Source organism: Camarhynchus parvulus, chromosome Z (genome assembly GCF_901933205.1).
Source record: "Camarhynchus parvulus chromosome Z, STF_HiC, whole genome shotgun sequence".
Taxonomy (NCBI): Eukaryota; Metazoa; Chordata; class Aves; order Passeriformes; family Thraupidae; genus Camarhynchus; species Camarhynchus parvulus.
The window spans coordinates 1,456,325-1,471,557 of NC_044601.1; the positions used below are offsets into that span (position 1 = coordinate 1,456,325).

The 15,233-nt window shown below is 42.5% G+C and overlaps 1 protein-coding gene across 1 annotated transcript in view; it reads right to left on the minus strand.

Moving 5' to 3' along the window:
- The window catches only part of MAN2A1 (mannosidase alpha class 2A member 1), a 106,642-nt gene extending 92,743 nt beyond the window's left edge, over positions 1-13,899 (minus strand). The window contains exons 1-2 of the mRNA XM_030968006.1: positions 13,765-13,899; positions 1,160-1,420 (exon numbers count right to left, since the gene is read on the minus strand). Coding sequence (XP_030823866.1) covers positions 1,160-1,420; positions 13,765-13,899 — 396 coding nt within the window. The remainder of the gene's footprint in view (positions 1-1,159; positions 1,421-13,764) is intronic.
- Positions 13,900-15,233: the final 1,334 nt, after the last annotated feature.

A 15,233-nucleotide genomic window follows, 5' to 3' on the forward strand; every position in this document is an offset into this window, starting at 1 on the left:
CATAACAAAGTACATCACCTAACATAGTAACAGATTGTACAATGAATAACCTGTTAATAATCCACTAACTTGAAAGCCTGTATCCACAGCTCCAGATGTTTCACTTCCCTGCACAGAAGTCTTAATGCATATCAGACACAAAAAGAGGTGTTCAGATACTGCCTTTAAAAAGCCTACTTTCTCTATAAAAGACATTAAGGTAGTGCCTATCCCTGAAGAGTTTAAAAGTATTAAGCATGATACATCAGAGGTTACAATTGTTCTAATATGTGCATTTATTTGTCTGAAGTCCACTGTCTTTCTCCTGCAAGAGAAATACTTCAAATTCTAAAATGAGAAAGCTGGACTTCAAAATTTAATCTTTGCTTTAGAGGACTATGAATATTTATAGCACTCCCACAAGACTCACAAAAACAGTACAGATCACAAACTTCACAGAGTATTCTCAGTGCTCCTGAATCACTCCATTAAAACTGAATATATAAGAGTCCATGAACTCAAAAGCATCACCAGAAAGCAAAATAAATTCAACTTGAAGTGTTTGACTTTAAAAACTTCAACCTCCATAGCTTATGCCAAGCAGTCAACATGGTACATGTTCCTCCTTTCTGATCAAAGCGCCTATACAAACTGAAGACACACAGGAATGCTGAAATACAGAATTGACATTCAAAAGGGAAAACAGGACCCTTTATGAAATTCTGATTTTTTTGAAATTACTAATTCTTGCACATTCTTTACCTACCCATCTACACATACATCCCTAAAAGTAAAATCTATTTAAACCACGTCTATCCACTATTTCCAGTTTTATTTTTCATCAGTTTTAGAAGAGTTTGGGGAAACTCAAAGAAACACTCAAATAAATTGTTTCCAAAGAATTGGTGGGACAATAATCACTGTGGGGGTTTTATTATTTTTTACAAAAAACTTTTAAGCTTTCTCAAATGTTGGCTCTTCATAATCATTACTCAATTTCCAGAGAATTTTTTAAAAAGATATAAAGGAAGAGTTTCATAACATCTGTTAAATACAGCAGTCACTTCAACAATTCTATTATGCCTTAGTACCAAGATTTTAGCAGCAACTTGACATTTTTAGATTTAAACATTTAGTGACAACTAATATTCCAGCAGAACCAGAAAGGCACACTGCTTACCTGTACACCTGAACTGTGACTTCCACTTTTTGAAGCAAACAAACAATCCTCAGAATCAACTGCAAGCAAAGCTGAAGCAGAAGGGAGCAGCTCAGAAACAGATCCTTGACCGAAGTTTACAGCCTCTGGATTTTTTTGTCCATCCTTTACTGATTCACTCAGATTGATCACAGAATCACGTATGTTTGAAATAATCTCATTATTTTCTGCCAACAGGCGTTCTAAATGATCTATTTTTTCTTGCAATATTGAAAGCTGGCCCTAGGGGAGAGAAATAAAAAGTTTAATGATTTCTCAGAAAAATTCTTCACAGACCCAAAAATACCCCAACAACAACAACAAAAAACTCACAATAGTGTGTGATCACACAGAAAATTCAAATATATTTTTATATTTTACACAAAGGCAAACTAATAAGGAATTGATGCAACACACAGAACTTTCTCTTTTCAGCCCAAGAGAAAATACCAAAAGATATATTTTTCCTCTTTGAACTTGAATTCACCGCACAAGATTTAATCAGTGATACAAAGATACTCTTTAAAGTCTCACAGTGTCAAGTAGCAATTATATCTAATTCAACTTTTTTCACATCTTTCATTTCAAAAAATCTGATCTTTTCATTTATCAGAACATCAAACAGAAAGCAATTTTTTACAAGTCAGTCACATCATGATGGGATTAAGAGGATATTGTAAACATTTTAGGTTTTTTCCCATACAAGTAAAATATAAATACCATTTTTCTGATTTTCAGCAGAAGTTGGAGAGAAATTAACAAAAGAACTTCATGGGTGTAAGAGATCCCTTAACAGCCTGATCACAGGAATAATCTGTATAATTGGAGCATTACAATCATCAAGCAAGTCCTGTAAAAGAGATATCAAGCTAATGGCATTTTCAGCCAGAAGGTCATCTCCAACTGCCAAACAACAGGATTTTGTAGATATTCTAGAGAGCCCCACAAGAGGAAGGCTGCAGAACAACACCAGCGTGAATTGAAAGAAGTCAATGCATCTTCCAGTGCAACTTGGAAGGAAGAGACAAATCCCACAAGGCAAATTAATGCTATCTATTCACTGTACTGTTGGGATGCAGGAGGGAGCACAGCCAATCAAGACACCCTAAAATTGCCCTCTCTCATGTACTAGCCACTCCTTCCAAATTATTTGAGGGATGCTTTTTATCAGGCATGAATGTGCTAGCTTTTACAGAATCAAAAAGGCCAGATTATTTAATATGACCTTAGGGATATCTATCATCATTAACAGTAATTTCTTTATTTCCTCAGAATGACTTTAATGTAACAAGAAGTGACAAGAGAACAAAAAAAACAGTCACTTTCTATTATTAAAGTTGAATTCAGATCTGAAAATATACAACACATTATTAGATATTTTTGAAAGCAGCTGTCATAACAGCAAAACCTGCTTCAGTTTCAGGCATCTACATTTTACCATTACATTCAACACAAATACTATTGATTCAGTAGACAGTTACTCTGTGACTTATGGTTTTAATGACTTTTTCCCAGCACCACTGCCTTATTTTCTTAGGACTGTAATGTAATATTAGAAACAACATATTTACATGACAATTTTTTTCCCTTTCAACAGTAATATAATTGAAATATTCACCTTTTTCTTTTCAGCAACTGTAGCTTGCAAGGATTAGGTCTCCTTTCTAAATTGATGTGTGCATTCTTTCAAATTCCCTCGGCTTTGCAAAGTCCTCAGGAATTAAAATAATCAAAAAAAGAAAACCAAACCCCCACCAAGAGTTACCAACCATGCTTTTGGATTCTAAACTGCCATTACTATAATTCCACTTTTATGGAAGTTCTTAATAATTTTTAGACAATATGTTTTAGTATTTCTTTAATGCTACTGGTTTGTCTCTGCGTTTTACGGGCTGTGTAAAGTGCTGATCCACGGCTTGTTATCTCTGTTTCTTAGATTGATACATCCTGAAAACAGTAACAGGTTTTAAAATACAACACAGGCAGACAGCTACTGTTTCCAAAAAAGACAAAAATACATTGTGACAACAAAACCAGATTAAGCTAAATGAGATGTAGGAGCAACATCCTAGAATCCCAACAGTTTAAAGATAAATTCTAGAAACATATAAAACTGATGAACTGAAAACAAAAAGAAATCAATATGCAGATGATGGAATACTGGAAAGAAAAAAAAAAATAAATATAAACAGACTGTAGTCCCATGCCACCTGGTGGCACAAAAGAGACAACCAGACTAAAATCTTCCAAATGCTATGTTAAAGATACTGTGTACACATTTCTATGTAAAATTAGTGTTTTCCTTTGCAATATCTGTAATATTTTGAAAGTAAGAAGGGCTTCTCTATATGAAGCCTAGTAGCCTAATATGCCACTCAATCTAAAAATAACATATATAAAACAATACCTGATAGGGGCTTTACAGGCTGCCCCACAGAGGCTCTGATCTTTAGATTCCTAGGAAGTTACAGGCCAGCTGCCACCCATACAAATCATTCCCAGCTTCACTGCTTATGACTACAGTTCAGAGTTACCAAGTGTGCAAGAGCTAAAGTACTCCTCACACCTATCCCACCACTATCAACACTGTCTCTGCAACTGTAAAATCAGACAACTGTTTAAAATTTTTATTCTCACTCATGTAGGCTGTAGAAGTATTTTACACCTTCTTCCACAAAAAGTTTCACATTGCCTAGCAATAGCCTGTGAGCTACCTGATCAGAGAATACATCACCCATCTGGTTTATGTCATCTAGCCAATTATGTGCCCTCCAGGAAAATGACAGACACAGTGGAAAACAAACAAATAAAAACCTCATAAAATAAGTGTTTGATTGATCCTTCCCCCAGCATATACTGCCAGTCTCTAGAAGACAGATATAAACCTCCTCCAAACTTGGAGGTCATGTCGTATTTGATATCTTTAAGACGTACCTTTCATTTAACTTATTATACATTAAATCTTGAAAAATCTATAACAATTCTACCAGTTTACTGTTTATTATGCGATAAAATATTTTTCTTTGTAAACCAAGTTCTCTGTCTACAAACAGCAATTTGTTACCAGATGACCTTCAAACATCAACAACTTCATATGTTGCCACAAACACCTAGCAATGATTTGTAAGCTGCAAGGTTTCAGCCTACCTAGGACACTTATTTTCACAAGTCTGTTAAAGTATGTTACTTTAACTTTGGAGGTAGATCTTCGCTTATTTGGAGAAAGAAATCCTTACAAAGATGTCCCGTTATGCAGCCTAACAGAGGACTTTAATATAGAAAAGTCTGCTTTCTTTTCTGGAGACTGTGAGATACACCATGCCTCTCTTCTAAAGCTTTTAAACATCCATGTGCCAGCTCAGCTTGAATGCAAAGTACGAAATAAGAAGCTACAGTTACTAACATGTAACCAAGACCTCATGCAATAGCCAATTTCAAACAGGAAAACAAATTTTGAGATCATCAAAATGGCTTTGCTTTTTGTTGTGAAATGTCAGATCCATGAGAATTAACTTTAAGAAACAATGGCATCTCAGATTAGAAATGGATCCCAGCCTCCATTCAGTATGAAAATAATTTATGTCAGGAATCCATTATCAAGGTGAAAATTTCACATGGATCCCAATTATGCAAAAGCTTGGTCTATTTTCATTGTACATTCACCTTTTTTATTAATTTTAAATAGATAATGCCTGTTCAATAATAAAATTATTTTAAAATATTAGCTGAACGTGAAAAACACAGCAAACTCTTCAAAACAATGAATTTAACAGAGGAAAATAAATTCAGTTTCAACATTTTTAAAGGAAGGCAGCGGACTTCAAATATCAAGCCCAAACAGTACCAAACTGAACTTACTCAAAAGCTGTTTTATCTTATTAATTGCTAGTAACAGACCTTGTCTTACTAGAAAAACAGATTAGAAGCATGTTACAGGGGACACTAATTAAAAGACAAAACACAGAGATCCTCGCCATTACTAAAACCGTACTCCAACAGTATTCTTTTAAATCAAAATTTCAATTTTTCCATACATTAGAGGGTTAGCAGGGAGATTTTTTAACCTTTTTTTGATCTGAGCAGAGATGCACCAATTTTACATTAACTGATTCTGTCTGAAATGTTGGGTTCTGTATGGCTTTGTAGATACTGAATAGCAAAACTTTAGTAGGTACACAAGTCATAAATGTCAGCAGAACTATTCCTGACTTCACAGCACCAAGTCTTCTCAGAAAAAAAGGAACCTTGATCCAAGACTGAGAAATGCCTAACTGCACCAAAAACTGGAGATACATGAAGTATACCCTAGTTAAAGTGAACACTAAAGGATGATCTGTTAATCTACACTGTTGAATGGGTAAATAAAGATTTTTTTAAAAAGCAGTGAAGCCAATCCTTCTGTTACTTCACAGGATAGGAAGCATTTCTGCAAGAAGTGCAAAGTGCCAATAAATCTACCAAAAAGTAGCTACAGCTGCTTTGGTAGGAGAATGGCATCACATGAGCAGCACACCTGTTCACCCCCACTGTGATTACGCAGGCTTGGACTTCACCAACAGAATTTTCTCACATGAAGGCACCACAGATCCACACACCTTCCTCCCACTTGGATCACCTGTGTCCACACCTGTTAGCTGCCCTGAGAAACCTGCCACTATGACCACTGAATCAGCTACATAAACAGCTCCTCATGCTTCAGTCACTCTGAACCCTTCAGCAGTTTTCATGCCCCAAATACTCCAGGGCAGTCTGCTTTCCCACTGCCCTCTGCTTGTCCTTCTCTGTTTGCTCCTGACACCAGCCTGATTTGCAGCAAGGACTCTCCGGAAAGGAGCACAGTGACACCCAACACATGGAGGGAAGCCCAGTAACACAGTGACAGTCCAACATGTTTCATTCTGAGGAAGTAGAGAGTGTTCAGTTTCTCCTATCTAAACACTGTACATTGCAGAAAAGGTGGTAGTTGGAATTTTCATTTCCTGAGTGAATGCACATTCCTCCTCTAAATGCAGACCAACAGACCACCAGTGATCACTTCATCAGGAAAAAGACATGTAGCTCAAACAATTGAAGAGGGAGTATGACAGGGCCACAGAGGAGATCTCATAGAAACAGGCAGGCAGAGGAGAAATCCAAATTAGAGACTTCTGATGTTATATCAGCTGGAATTTGGTTATTTGCATCCAGACTCAGCCAGCAACCACTGGGTGCTGGGTTCAAAACAAGCCAGAACCCATTCCCTTTCTCACCCACATGAAGAAAAAGGAGACCACAAAGGAGCTCCCAGTGTCCTGCATTAGAGGCTCTGGTGCACCAAAGAACTGTGGTGAAGAAAGCGGAGCACCACAATGGACAGAGCTCTCCAGAGGACGTGTAATTTGAGGTCATTGCCTATACACATTCACTGCAGCAGGCAGTGAGGAAGCAAAGTCTCATTTTCTGGCTGCACTGAATGGCAGTCATCATAACAGTTTTCTGCACCAGTCTTGCCAGCGACTATATCCAGGTACATCTCTAGAAATCATGAGCTATCTTTGCCAAAATCTTGATATAAACTCTGATGAGATGCCAGCTTATCAAGATGGTAACACCAGGAGGCATTCTTTGTTCGCTATCAGAGCACTCTACAGTGAACAGAACATACTAAATACGCAATTAAACACTCACCTCCTGCACAGAAAGAGCAGGTAGAAGTTAAAAATGTAACCCAATGTTCGATCAAAGCTTAATATTTGAGTACACTGTTTCTGCACATATTTTCTTTGCAAAGCAGGATACAGAACAAAACACAAGCATACAATGTATCGGTTAAAGGACAAATCAAGGCTTGAAGGCTTTGCTGATCCGTGCGGAGGGCTTATGCGCATTTGTGACAATGAAAAGAACATAAGAAACCTTGTTAGTAATTTCCTACCCTTAAAGTACTATTCTAAGAAAGCTCGCTTTACAGAGGCACTGGAGATCTTCTGAGTTAAATAACTACAAAAGTCTGTTCTCTTCAGCAGAATGATAAAGTTCTGATTCAAAGATGCAACAGCCTGACAAATAGATTTTAAGAAGTTGATAGACTTTCACATTTTGCTTTATCACCAGGGGCAGCAATAACAAGAATGTTTAATGCACTATTACACTAGACTTATGTTTCATGGCATTTACAGAGACAAATATAAGGCATGCTGTTAGGGACTAGTTTTGACACCACCATCAGAGACCTGAAAGCAAGGAAAAAGAAATCCAGTCATATTCAGTTTAAAGTCAATTAAACTGAAAAATATTCACTACTACTGTCACTGATACATTTTGTGTTCACCTGTTGATAAGAATCTGTTGATTCTCCTCCCTACTATGCTGAATCTTTATTTAAATGTCTAGCTCTACAAAGAGAAGCACAACTTATTTGCCATTAAGAGTAGGAACTTTAATAATGGTTATTTTCATTCAAACAAGTCAAAACAATGTGTTAGACAAAGAAAAGCTTAAGTAAGAACAAATTAGAAAACCTCTCTCTGTTTAGTTTATACCATTAAGTTAGGCAATGACTCTAGGTAGCAGAAGGATGTGCTCAATTATAGTTAAGAGCTACTGTTTTGTAGACTATGTATTCTGTAAAATACATTTTGCTCCACATTTCGCACCAGATTTAAAGACTGTAATTGAAAGAGGCTAATAGCTTCTGCTTGACTGCTACTTAGCCAGAATTTTACACAAAATGTGCAAGCAAAAAAAAAAAAAAAAAAACAACAAATACACTCTGTGAACATTAGGAAAACAAAGAATTCTTACTGACCTGTAATTATGCTCACAAAGGCAGCTGCTCCTCCTTTGCAAACTACTAGAAACTCAGCAGAAGTAATCCTAGATTTTCATTATTTGCACTCAAGATCATTTCCATGATATTCAAAGGCTTTTAGATTGTGAAGTTACTGAGTGTTGTTAATAGGAATTTGTTTGTTTTTAAATAAGTCAACGTGTTTCAAAACCAGAACAATTGATTCCTCCTGTGGATTTCTTCACTCAACTCTCAATCTCCTCTGATGCAAAACTCACATGAATGCTAGTAAAAGTCACTGTGCCCTCAGTTTTCCAGTGCTCAGAGGTCAAAAAACGAGTACTTCAAAATGATGCACCACCTTAATTACCACTATTCACATTTTAGACAGACAAATGTTGTAGTGCACTAAGTAGTTTATTTAGTTGTTGCTTTGCACTGGGTGATTGGAGATTTGCACTAAGTAGTCTTTATATTGCACTGAATAGTTTATGTTATATCACACAGTTTGCTCTTCCCCTCTCATGGGATTCCTCTCTCTTACCACACGGTATTTCCCTCACACACCCCTCTCCCCAGTACCTCCTGGTGGTGGTCTCTCCCCTGGTCAGTTCCTCCCCTCGCTCCTCCGATCATTTGTACCCACTGGCTGTAGCCCCTCTCCTCCAGCCCCCTTTCCCAGTACTTAAAACCCCCTAGGGGCAGCTGGCCTGCCCTCTTTTCCATCTCGGGGGTCACGTGGATCTGGTGTCTCCTGTCAAGGAAATGAACTTAGGACATTTGTCCCCCCGTGGAGAAGAGTGCTTCTCCTCTTTTGCCTTTTGTCCATGTAAGATTGTGTGGGCTGGGGTCAGCAGCTAGTCAGACCAGACCCAAACAGCCCATCCCGGCACAATATTCCTACAAAACACTTCCTAAAATACCTGACCAGGCTGCTTCCAATACTTCTACAAACAGAAGTCCTGTTCCTTGTTGTATAACAACGGTCAGAAGGCTCCCAAATGAGCTCATTAAAACACACCAGCTACTAAGAACATGTAGCACCAAAACACGTGTATTCATACTGCATGCGACTAATTTATTTCAGCTACTTCACTCTGGGCAAGGTATACAGCAAAGCTGTAGCTGGAAAAGGTGTGTAGAGTGTATTTGTGGGGCATGGCTCCCACCAAGCCCACAGCCCAGTGGGGACTCAGGGCTGACTGAAGGCAGAGCTGCCTTGCAGTAGGGGAAGGGCTACTTCAGCAGAACCCTGGAGTAAAGCTCACCACACAGATCAGAGAATTCTGGTGTTTCTGCCATGGATTTGGTCCTAATTTCCTGCCACTATGCTCCACCCTATTGTGATTCATGTTTTGGCCAAGTGGTACTACTGTCAAATTATTGGCCAACTCAGATGAAAAAACACCCCATACAGGAATAACTACTTGTGGGATTTATGCTGGAGTATCTGATGCATTTGTGTAGATGACTTGAAAGCATGAATCCAACAAGAACCTTTAGCAGTACCAACTGCCAGGACACTTAATGATTTGCTGGAAGGAGACAGGAACCAAAAAAACCAACCAAAAAAACCTAAAAAACCAAGCCAACTACTTACAGAGGAACAGTCCTTGATTACCTCTCTCTTTGATGCAGTGCAATTGGTGAGTTCATAAAAGCAGTTAACAAACATGAGATGAGAGTATGCTTCAAAAAATGGTGGTCGAAGAGAGAGGCAGGGAAAATACACAGAGGTGGAAAGGAGATCTTATTCAAATAACAGTTGTTTAGGAAAAAGGAAATGGTAAGCATGGTAGTTGCTGTATGTTCCTGCTTTGCCTTTTAATAAAGTTCAAAGAAAATAATAAAGACAAAATTAAGCATTCCTTGGTGCTGGTCCATTTACCTTCCAGAATCATTGCAGTCTTGACTTTCAAAAATGTATTTCCAGAAACAACATTTAACACAGTGCAGAGATATTGTCCCATAAAAGATAAATCATGTAAAAAAGTGGCTAGAGGAGAAAGCTCAAGTTCAAAGCATTACCTGTCAGGTAGTGACAGAGGATGATTCAATGTGATGCTGTTTTCCCCTTGCTTAGCCATAAAATTCACTATAAATTAACTTTCATTATAAGACTACATAAAGAGCATATATTTCTGATGCAAGACACTATTAAAAACAAAACCTCCACCCATGCATGCTTAGGTGGGACCCTTACTTTGATCTACCATCAAAATAAACAGTCCACAAGCCATTACACTATTTTTAATCTTCTATATGAGTCCAAAATCCAGAACAGTTTAATATGGGTTTATCAGTATTTGTTATTCATCTGTATACAATAACACAAGTTCTGTAAGTTATGGATGTCTTCTCAGATTTGATCTGAATGTAGCTTCCACTTAGTTGTTATCAATTTAGCCCACACATCAGTCATACATGACACTTGCTGCACAGGCAATGTCATAGGTCTGAACACCACTTTGAGACTTCCTCAACTCTGCAGCCACACAAGATCTCCAAGAGAATATTGTATTATTGCTAACAAAAATAATTCATTCAGCTCTTTTGCCACTATATTAAATTAGAAGAATTTAACACCATAATCTGTACAGACAACTGCTACAATAAAAATTAAAAATGCACCTAAGGCCCTCCCTGCAGCTTGAGCTAGTCTCTGCACAGCACTGTAACATGGTTCCAAGCCTTGAGACAGGACACTAGGGCTCATCATATTCTGATATGTGTCCTGAGACAGGAGCTGTGAACAGGCTCAGATAAAGACTGTGATATGGTCATCACCAGAATAATATACACCTGACAAGCAGGCAGGATCCACAAAGATACCTGCAGGAATTACAGAGGAGAGGTCAGTAAGGCTTGATCTACATGTATTATAGGTACTTATTTTTCCCCAAATTAACAGTAGCTTCCATTCTGTGGCAACATAGAGATATTCTGCTATTATAATTTAAATGATGACAAGGATATAAATCACTTTAACTAAAGTTCTATTATAGTTGCCTTGATGCCAACCCTGACATAGATAGGCATGACAAAAACCCACCATGAAACTGAGTACTGACGCCAGCTTTTGCAACACAAATACCAAAAAAGACACAAAGTTACTGCTGTGTCACAAACTTGACCATGGGTTCTGTTTTATACCACAGTGAAAAGCATTTAAATTCTTGGTCAAAGAGAGCTTAAGCCATCTGTCTATGGATATTTATCCATCTTACAAGCTCTTGTCCACAAATTATTTCTGCAAGACATTTTTGTTTGTGTCCTGACCTCCTAAACAAGTGAGCAAGTTCTGTGAGGACACTGTCTTGACCCCACTGGCCTACACTGAGAAGCCTAAAAGAGGACTGAGTCTGATGCAAGCTACCTTGAGACCACACAAAGAGAAGGCACCTTGCTTTGGAAAAAACGTGGTAATGAAAACGGAGCAGCAGTTCTAATAATTTATTTTACTACTGGCACTAGTTACCATGACACTTTAGGTGAATACAGCTCAACGGATGCTACCAGGTGAAAAATCCCATCTCTTGTTCTGGTAGAATTCAAACAGAATACCTACGTAGCAAATGCTTATAAGCTAAACAAGGGACTGCTTCCAGAAGTACCCACTTCTCTGAGCTAATTGTAAGCCACGTAGGTCAGAAAGAACAAACTAATCAATGTGCAACTTCCGGGACATGAAAGGTGACGTGTGCTGTTACCAGAGCTGCAGAGAGAAACAGCAAAGCACGTTGCCAAATCAGAGAAGTATGAGGTGAAACAAACCAATAACATCTGAAAGAAAAAAAATTTCTTACTTCCTTTTTCCAAGCTAAAAAATTCTGGCCTTTGTCATCGGAAAAGAAAATGCATTCTTAAATCAACAGTCTGCTGCCATAGTTTTTTTCAACCAAAAACAGCCTGAAGGTTTCACATCTGTGGCTAGTTTCACTTAAGAGTACTTTGAGCTCTGGCAACATTGCACTGACACAAACAACTTTTTGTCAGCTGAGGTAGTAGTATTAAAATATTTCTTTCATATATTTCTAGAGGTTTCTATTTTACTCTTTATCTTTTGCATTTTTTTCAAACTGATGTTATAAAAACTCTGAAAGCATTTGCTAGGCTCAGAGGCTTCACAGTTGTAACAAAGTGAAACATTTGAATTTCATCTGTAACTTCCTCAAAAGACAAAGCAGTAAGAAAGGAAAAGGTGACTGTTTTACCCAGAGGAAGGACCCTCGAAAGGCAGAAGTTTTTCCAGTAAGAATCAGAAGCTTCAAAGAAATCTAGGCATGGAAAAGACAAAAAGAGTAAACACTGACAGACTGTTCTAGAAGACCAAAGGGAAGGAGGAGGATGAAAGGAGAAACACTTGTCTCTAGCTGACTACACCACCTAGAAGGAATAGGCCTGAAAACAGATCAAGGTACCAAGCTCATGGTCACAAGAGGTAAAACCATGTTACACCTCTGACCAGGATTACCCTGTAGGACAGGAACAGACCACTGCAAGACACTGACAATGGAAGACAAAACACGTCTAATAAATCTTTCTTGTTCACCCAAGTATTTCAACCCAACATCCAACATTAGACTTTAAAACATACCTGTATTAAACACAGCTGACTGAATAATGATACATTAAGTGATTTTCTCACATAAGATACTGCCCATATTCCCAAAGCAGCACTTGTACTTGGCTGTTACAAGAGTGGCATGTGGCATTACCGTCCTGCTGGAGTTACACACTGAACAGACACAGCTGCTGTAGCAGCCTGGTCCTGCTCCTCTTCTCTTCCTCTTGTTCTCTTCCTTCCTGCAAAAACTGAAGGCTGACCCCTGAACAGTAACTTGAAGCAATAAAGGCAGAACAGATCTGCTCACTTTCTTTACATTAAAGTCAAGGTTTTTGGCTTTACTATTAAAAAATTATATCAACTATTACTTTTGCATTGAATGAAACAAGAGTGGTTCTAACAGAGAAATAGTTGTTACTTTTTAACTAAGTTTTTAGAGTTCTTTTATTCACTGGAAGTCTCACTCCAGTACTAAAATATACTTTCCTTCGGTTTGTTTCCAATAAAAATAAAAACATGTACCGTGCAAGCATAAATAGGTTATAACTTTGTATTCTATGTTGTGGGGTTTTGCTGGGTTTTTTGTCTATAAGAACACACAGCTGTGTATAGCCAGCAGTATTGTGCCGTTCTGCACAGCAAACCACGTCCTCTCTGAAATTCATGTTTCTTCTCACGGGCAAACATTCCTTATTAGAACACAGTCACGACACACAGCTTTTAAACTTCTCCGCCACGCAGCGAACACAGGAAAGTGAAGAACTGAAGTACTGCGTCGTTTAACCATGAGGAGCAGTCGGGTCAGCCAGCTACAGCTCCAAAGCGCGGCTCAGCGGAAAGGAAAGCAGCCACCAAGTCAGCATTTCCCTAAGTCTACCTGTTGTTGACACGGCTGCGGTCTCGAGTTGTCAGCTCTCCCCGTCCTGCCTGCGCACGCCCCGCACCCCGCTCCGCCACCCGCGGAGCCGCCGCGGCCCCGTCCCGCCGGGCGAGCCCCGCCAGACCCCGCGCTCGGCTGTGGCTGTGCCCGCGCCCGCTCCCGCCGCAGGCCCGCGCCGGGCCGGCACCAGCGCCAGCGCCGCCCGCAGGCGGCCCCGCTCGGCCCCCGCCCCGCCGGCCCCGCCGCCGCCGCGCCTCGTCCCCGCCGCGCCTCGGCGCTCCGGCAGCGGCACGTCCAGGGCACGGAGGTGGCGGCACGGCCGCCCTCCCCTCCACCTCCGCCCGCCGCGCCCCGGCCGCCGCCCCGCTCACCTTGGGGAAGGTGCCCTCCCGCCGGGGGCTCTTCGGGTGGTCGAAGTGGCCGCGGTCCAGCATCAGGTACAGGGAGAAGATCACCACGCAGAAGACCGCGCTACCGAACACCGTGAACTGCCGGCTCAGCTTCATCTCCGCGGCTGCCGGGCCGGCGCCGCCGCGCTGCTCCCGCCGCGGCCGGCGTACCCGGGCCCCTCTCGCCGCCCCGCGATCGGAGGCGAAAGTTCTCCCGCCGCGGCGGGGACCGCAGGCGCTGCCGCCCCCGGAGCGGAGCGGCCCAAATCCTTCTCCGGAGAAGTGCGAGAAGTTGCCCCCCGCCCGCCTCGCCGGGACCGAGAGCCGTGTCGAGACCCCGCCGGCGCGACTGAGAGGAGAGCCGAGAGTTTCCGGGAGCGGATCGAGTTCGCGGGCAGGAGAGCGCCCAGCGGGGAAGTGGCGGCAGCAGCACCGCCGGGCCGACCGAGCGGCGCTGCTCCCCGCTCCCTTCCTTCTCCTCCTCCTTCTCCTCCTCCTCCGGCCGCCTCAGCAGCCGCTCCGCTCCCCCTCGTTGCCCGCACGCGACGCCGGAGTCTGGCACCTCCTTCCCCGGCCGGAGCGCTGCTGCTGCTGCTGCCGCCGCCGCCGGAGCTCCCGGGGCCGCAGCGCACAAGCTCCGCGCCGAGCGAGCCCCCGCCCGTCCGCCGCCGCCAGCCCCGCCGCCGCCGCCGGAGCGCCGCGTCACGGGCGCGGCTCCGCCCCCCGCCGGCCGCACCGCCCCGGCGTTCGAGACCCGGGGCGGCAGCCGCCCCTCCGCTCTGCTCGAGCCGGGGCAGCCCCGCTGCCCGCCCCCGGCTCGGCTCGGCTCGGCTCGGCGCGGCTCGGCGCGGCTCGGCGCGGCGCGGCGGGAGCTGCCCCGCGGCCGCTCGGAGGCGCCGCGCACCGATGTCCCCGCTGCTGTCACCGCCGCCCCGTCGGCGGTCGGTGTGTGGCAGCCTCCGCCGTGGAAGCGAGGAGGCTGGGAGAGGAAGCGAGAGGAAGGGAGGGAGGGCAGGCTGGGGACTCCGCCGTTCTGCCCGCGCCTCGCGGCGGCGGGGGACTGGAAGAGAGGGGGCGTGGGGCGTGGAGAGACCTCCGGTTCCGAACGGCTCCGGCATCCGCGTTGTTCGGCAGAGCCCCGTCCGCTCTTCTGTGGGATCCCTGTTGCCCGCTAGCATGGTCAGGCGCCTTTGTGAGCCTCTGCCAAGCTCCAGCTTGGGTCAAGCTTTTCTAGGCATGAAGAAGTAGAATGTTTCGCGGTGCTTTCATGCAAAGTAGCGCATGTTCCTAGAGGAATGGGTCACAGCTGAAATGGCCGGTTCATGGAAGGCCATGCAGGTTGTGCCCTCTGTTTGGTAGCTTCTAGCGCCTCATTTTGACAGATTTAATCTGCTCGGTCTGAAAACGTGCATCCCCGGTGTCTGCTTCTGCCCAATATTTCAAGGTACTGC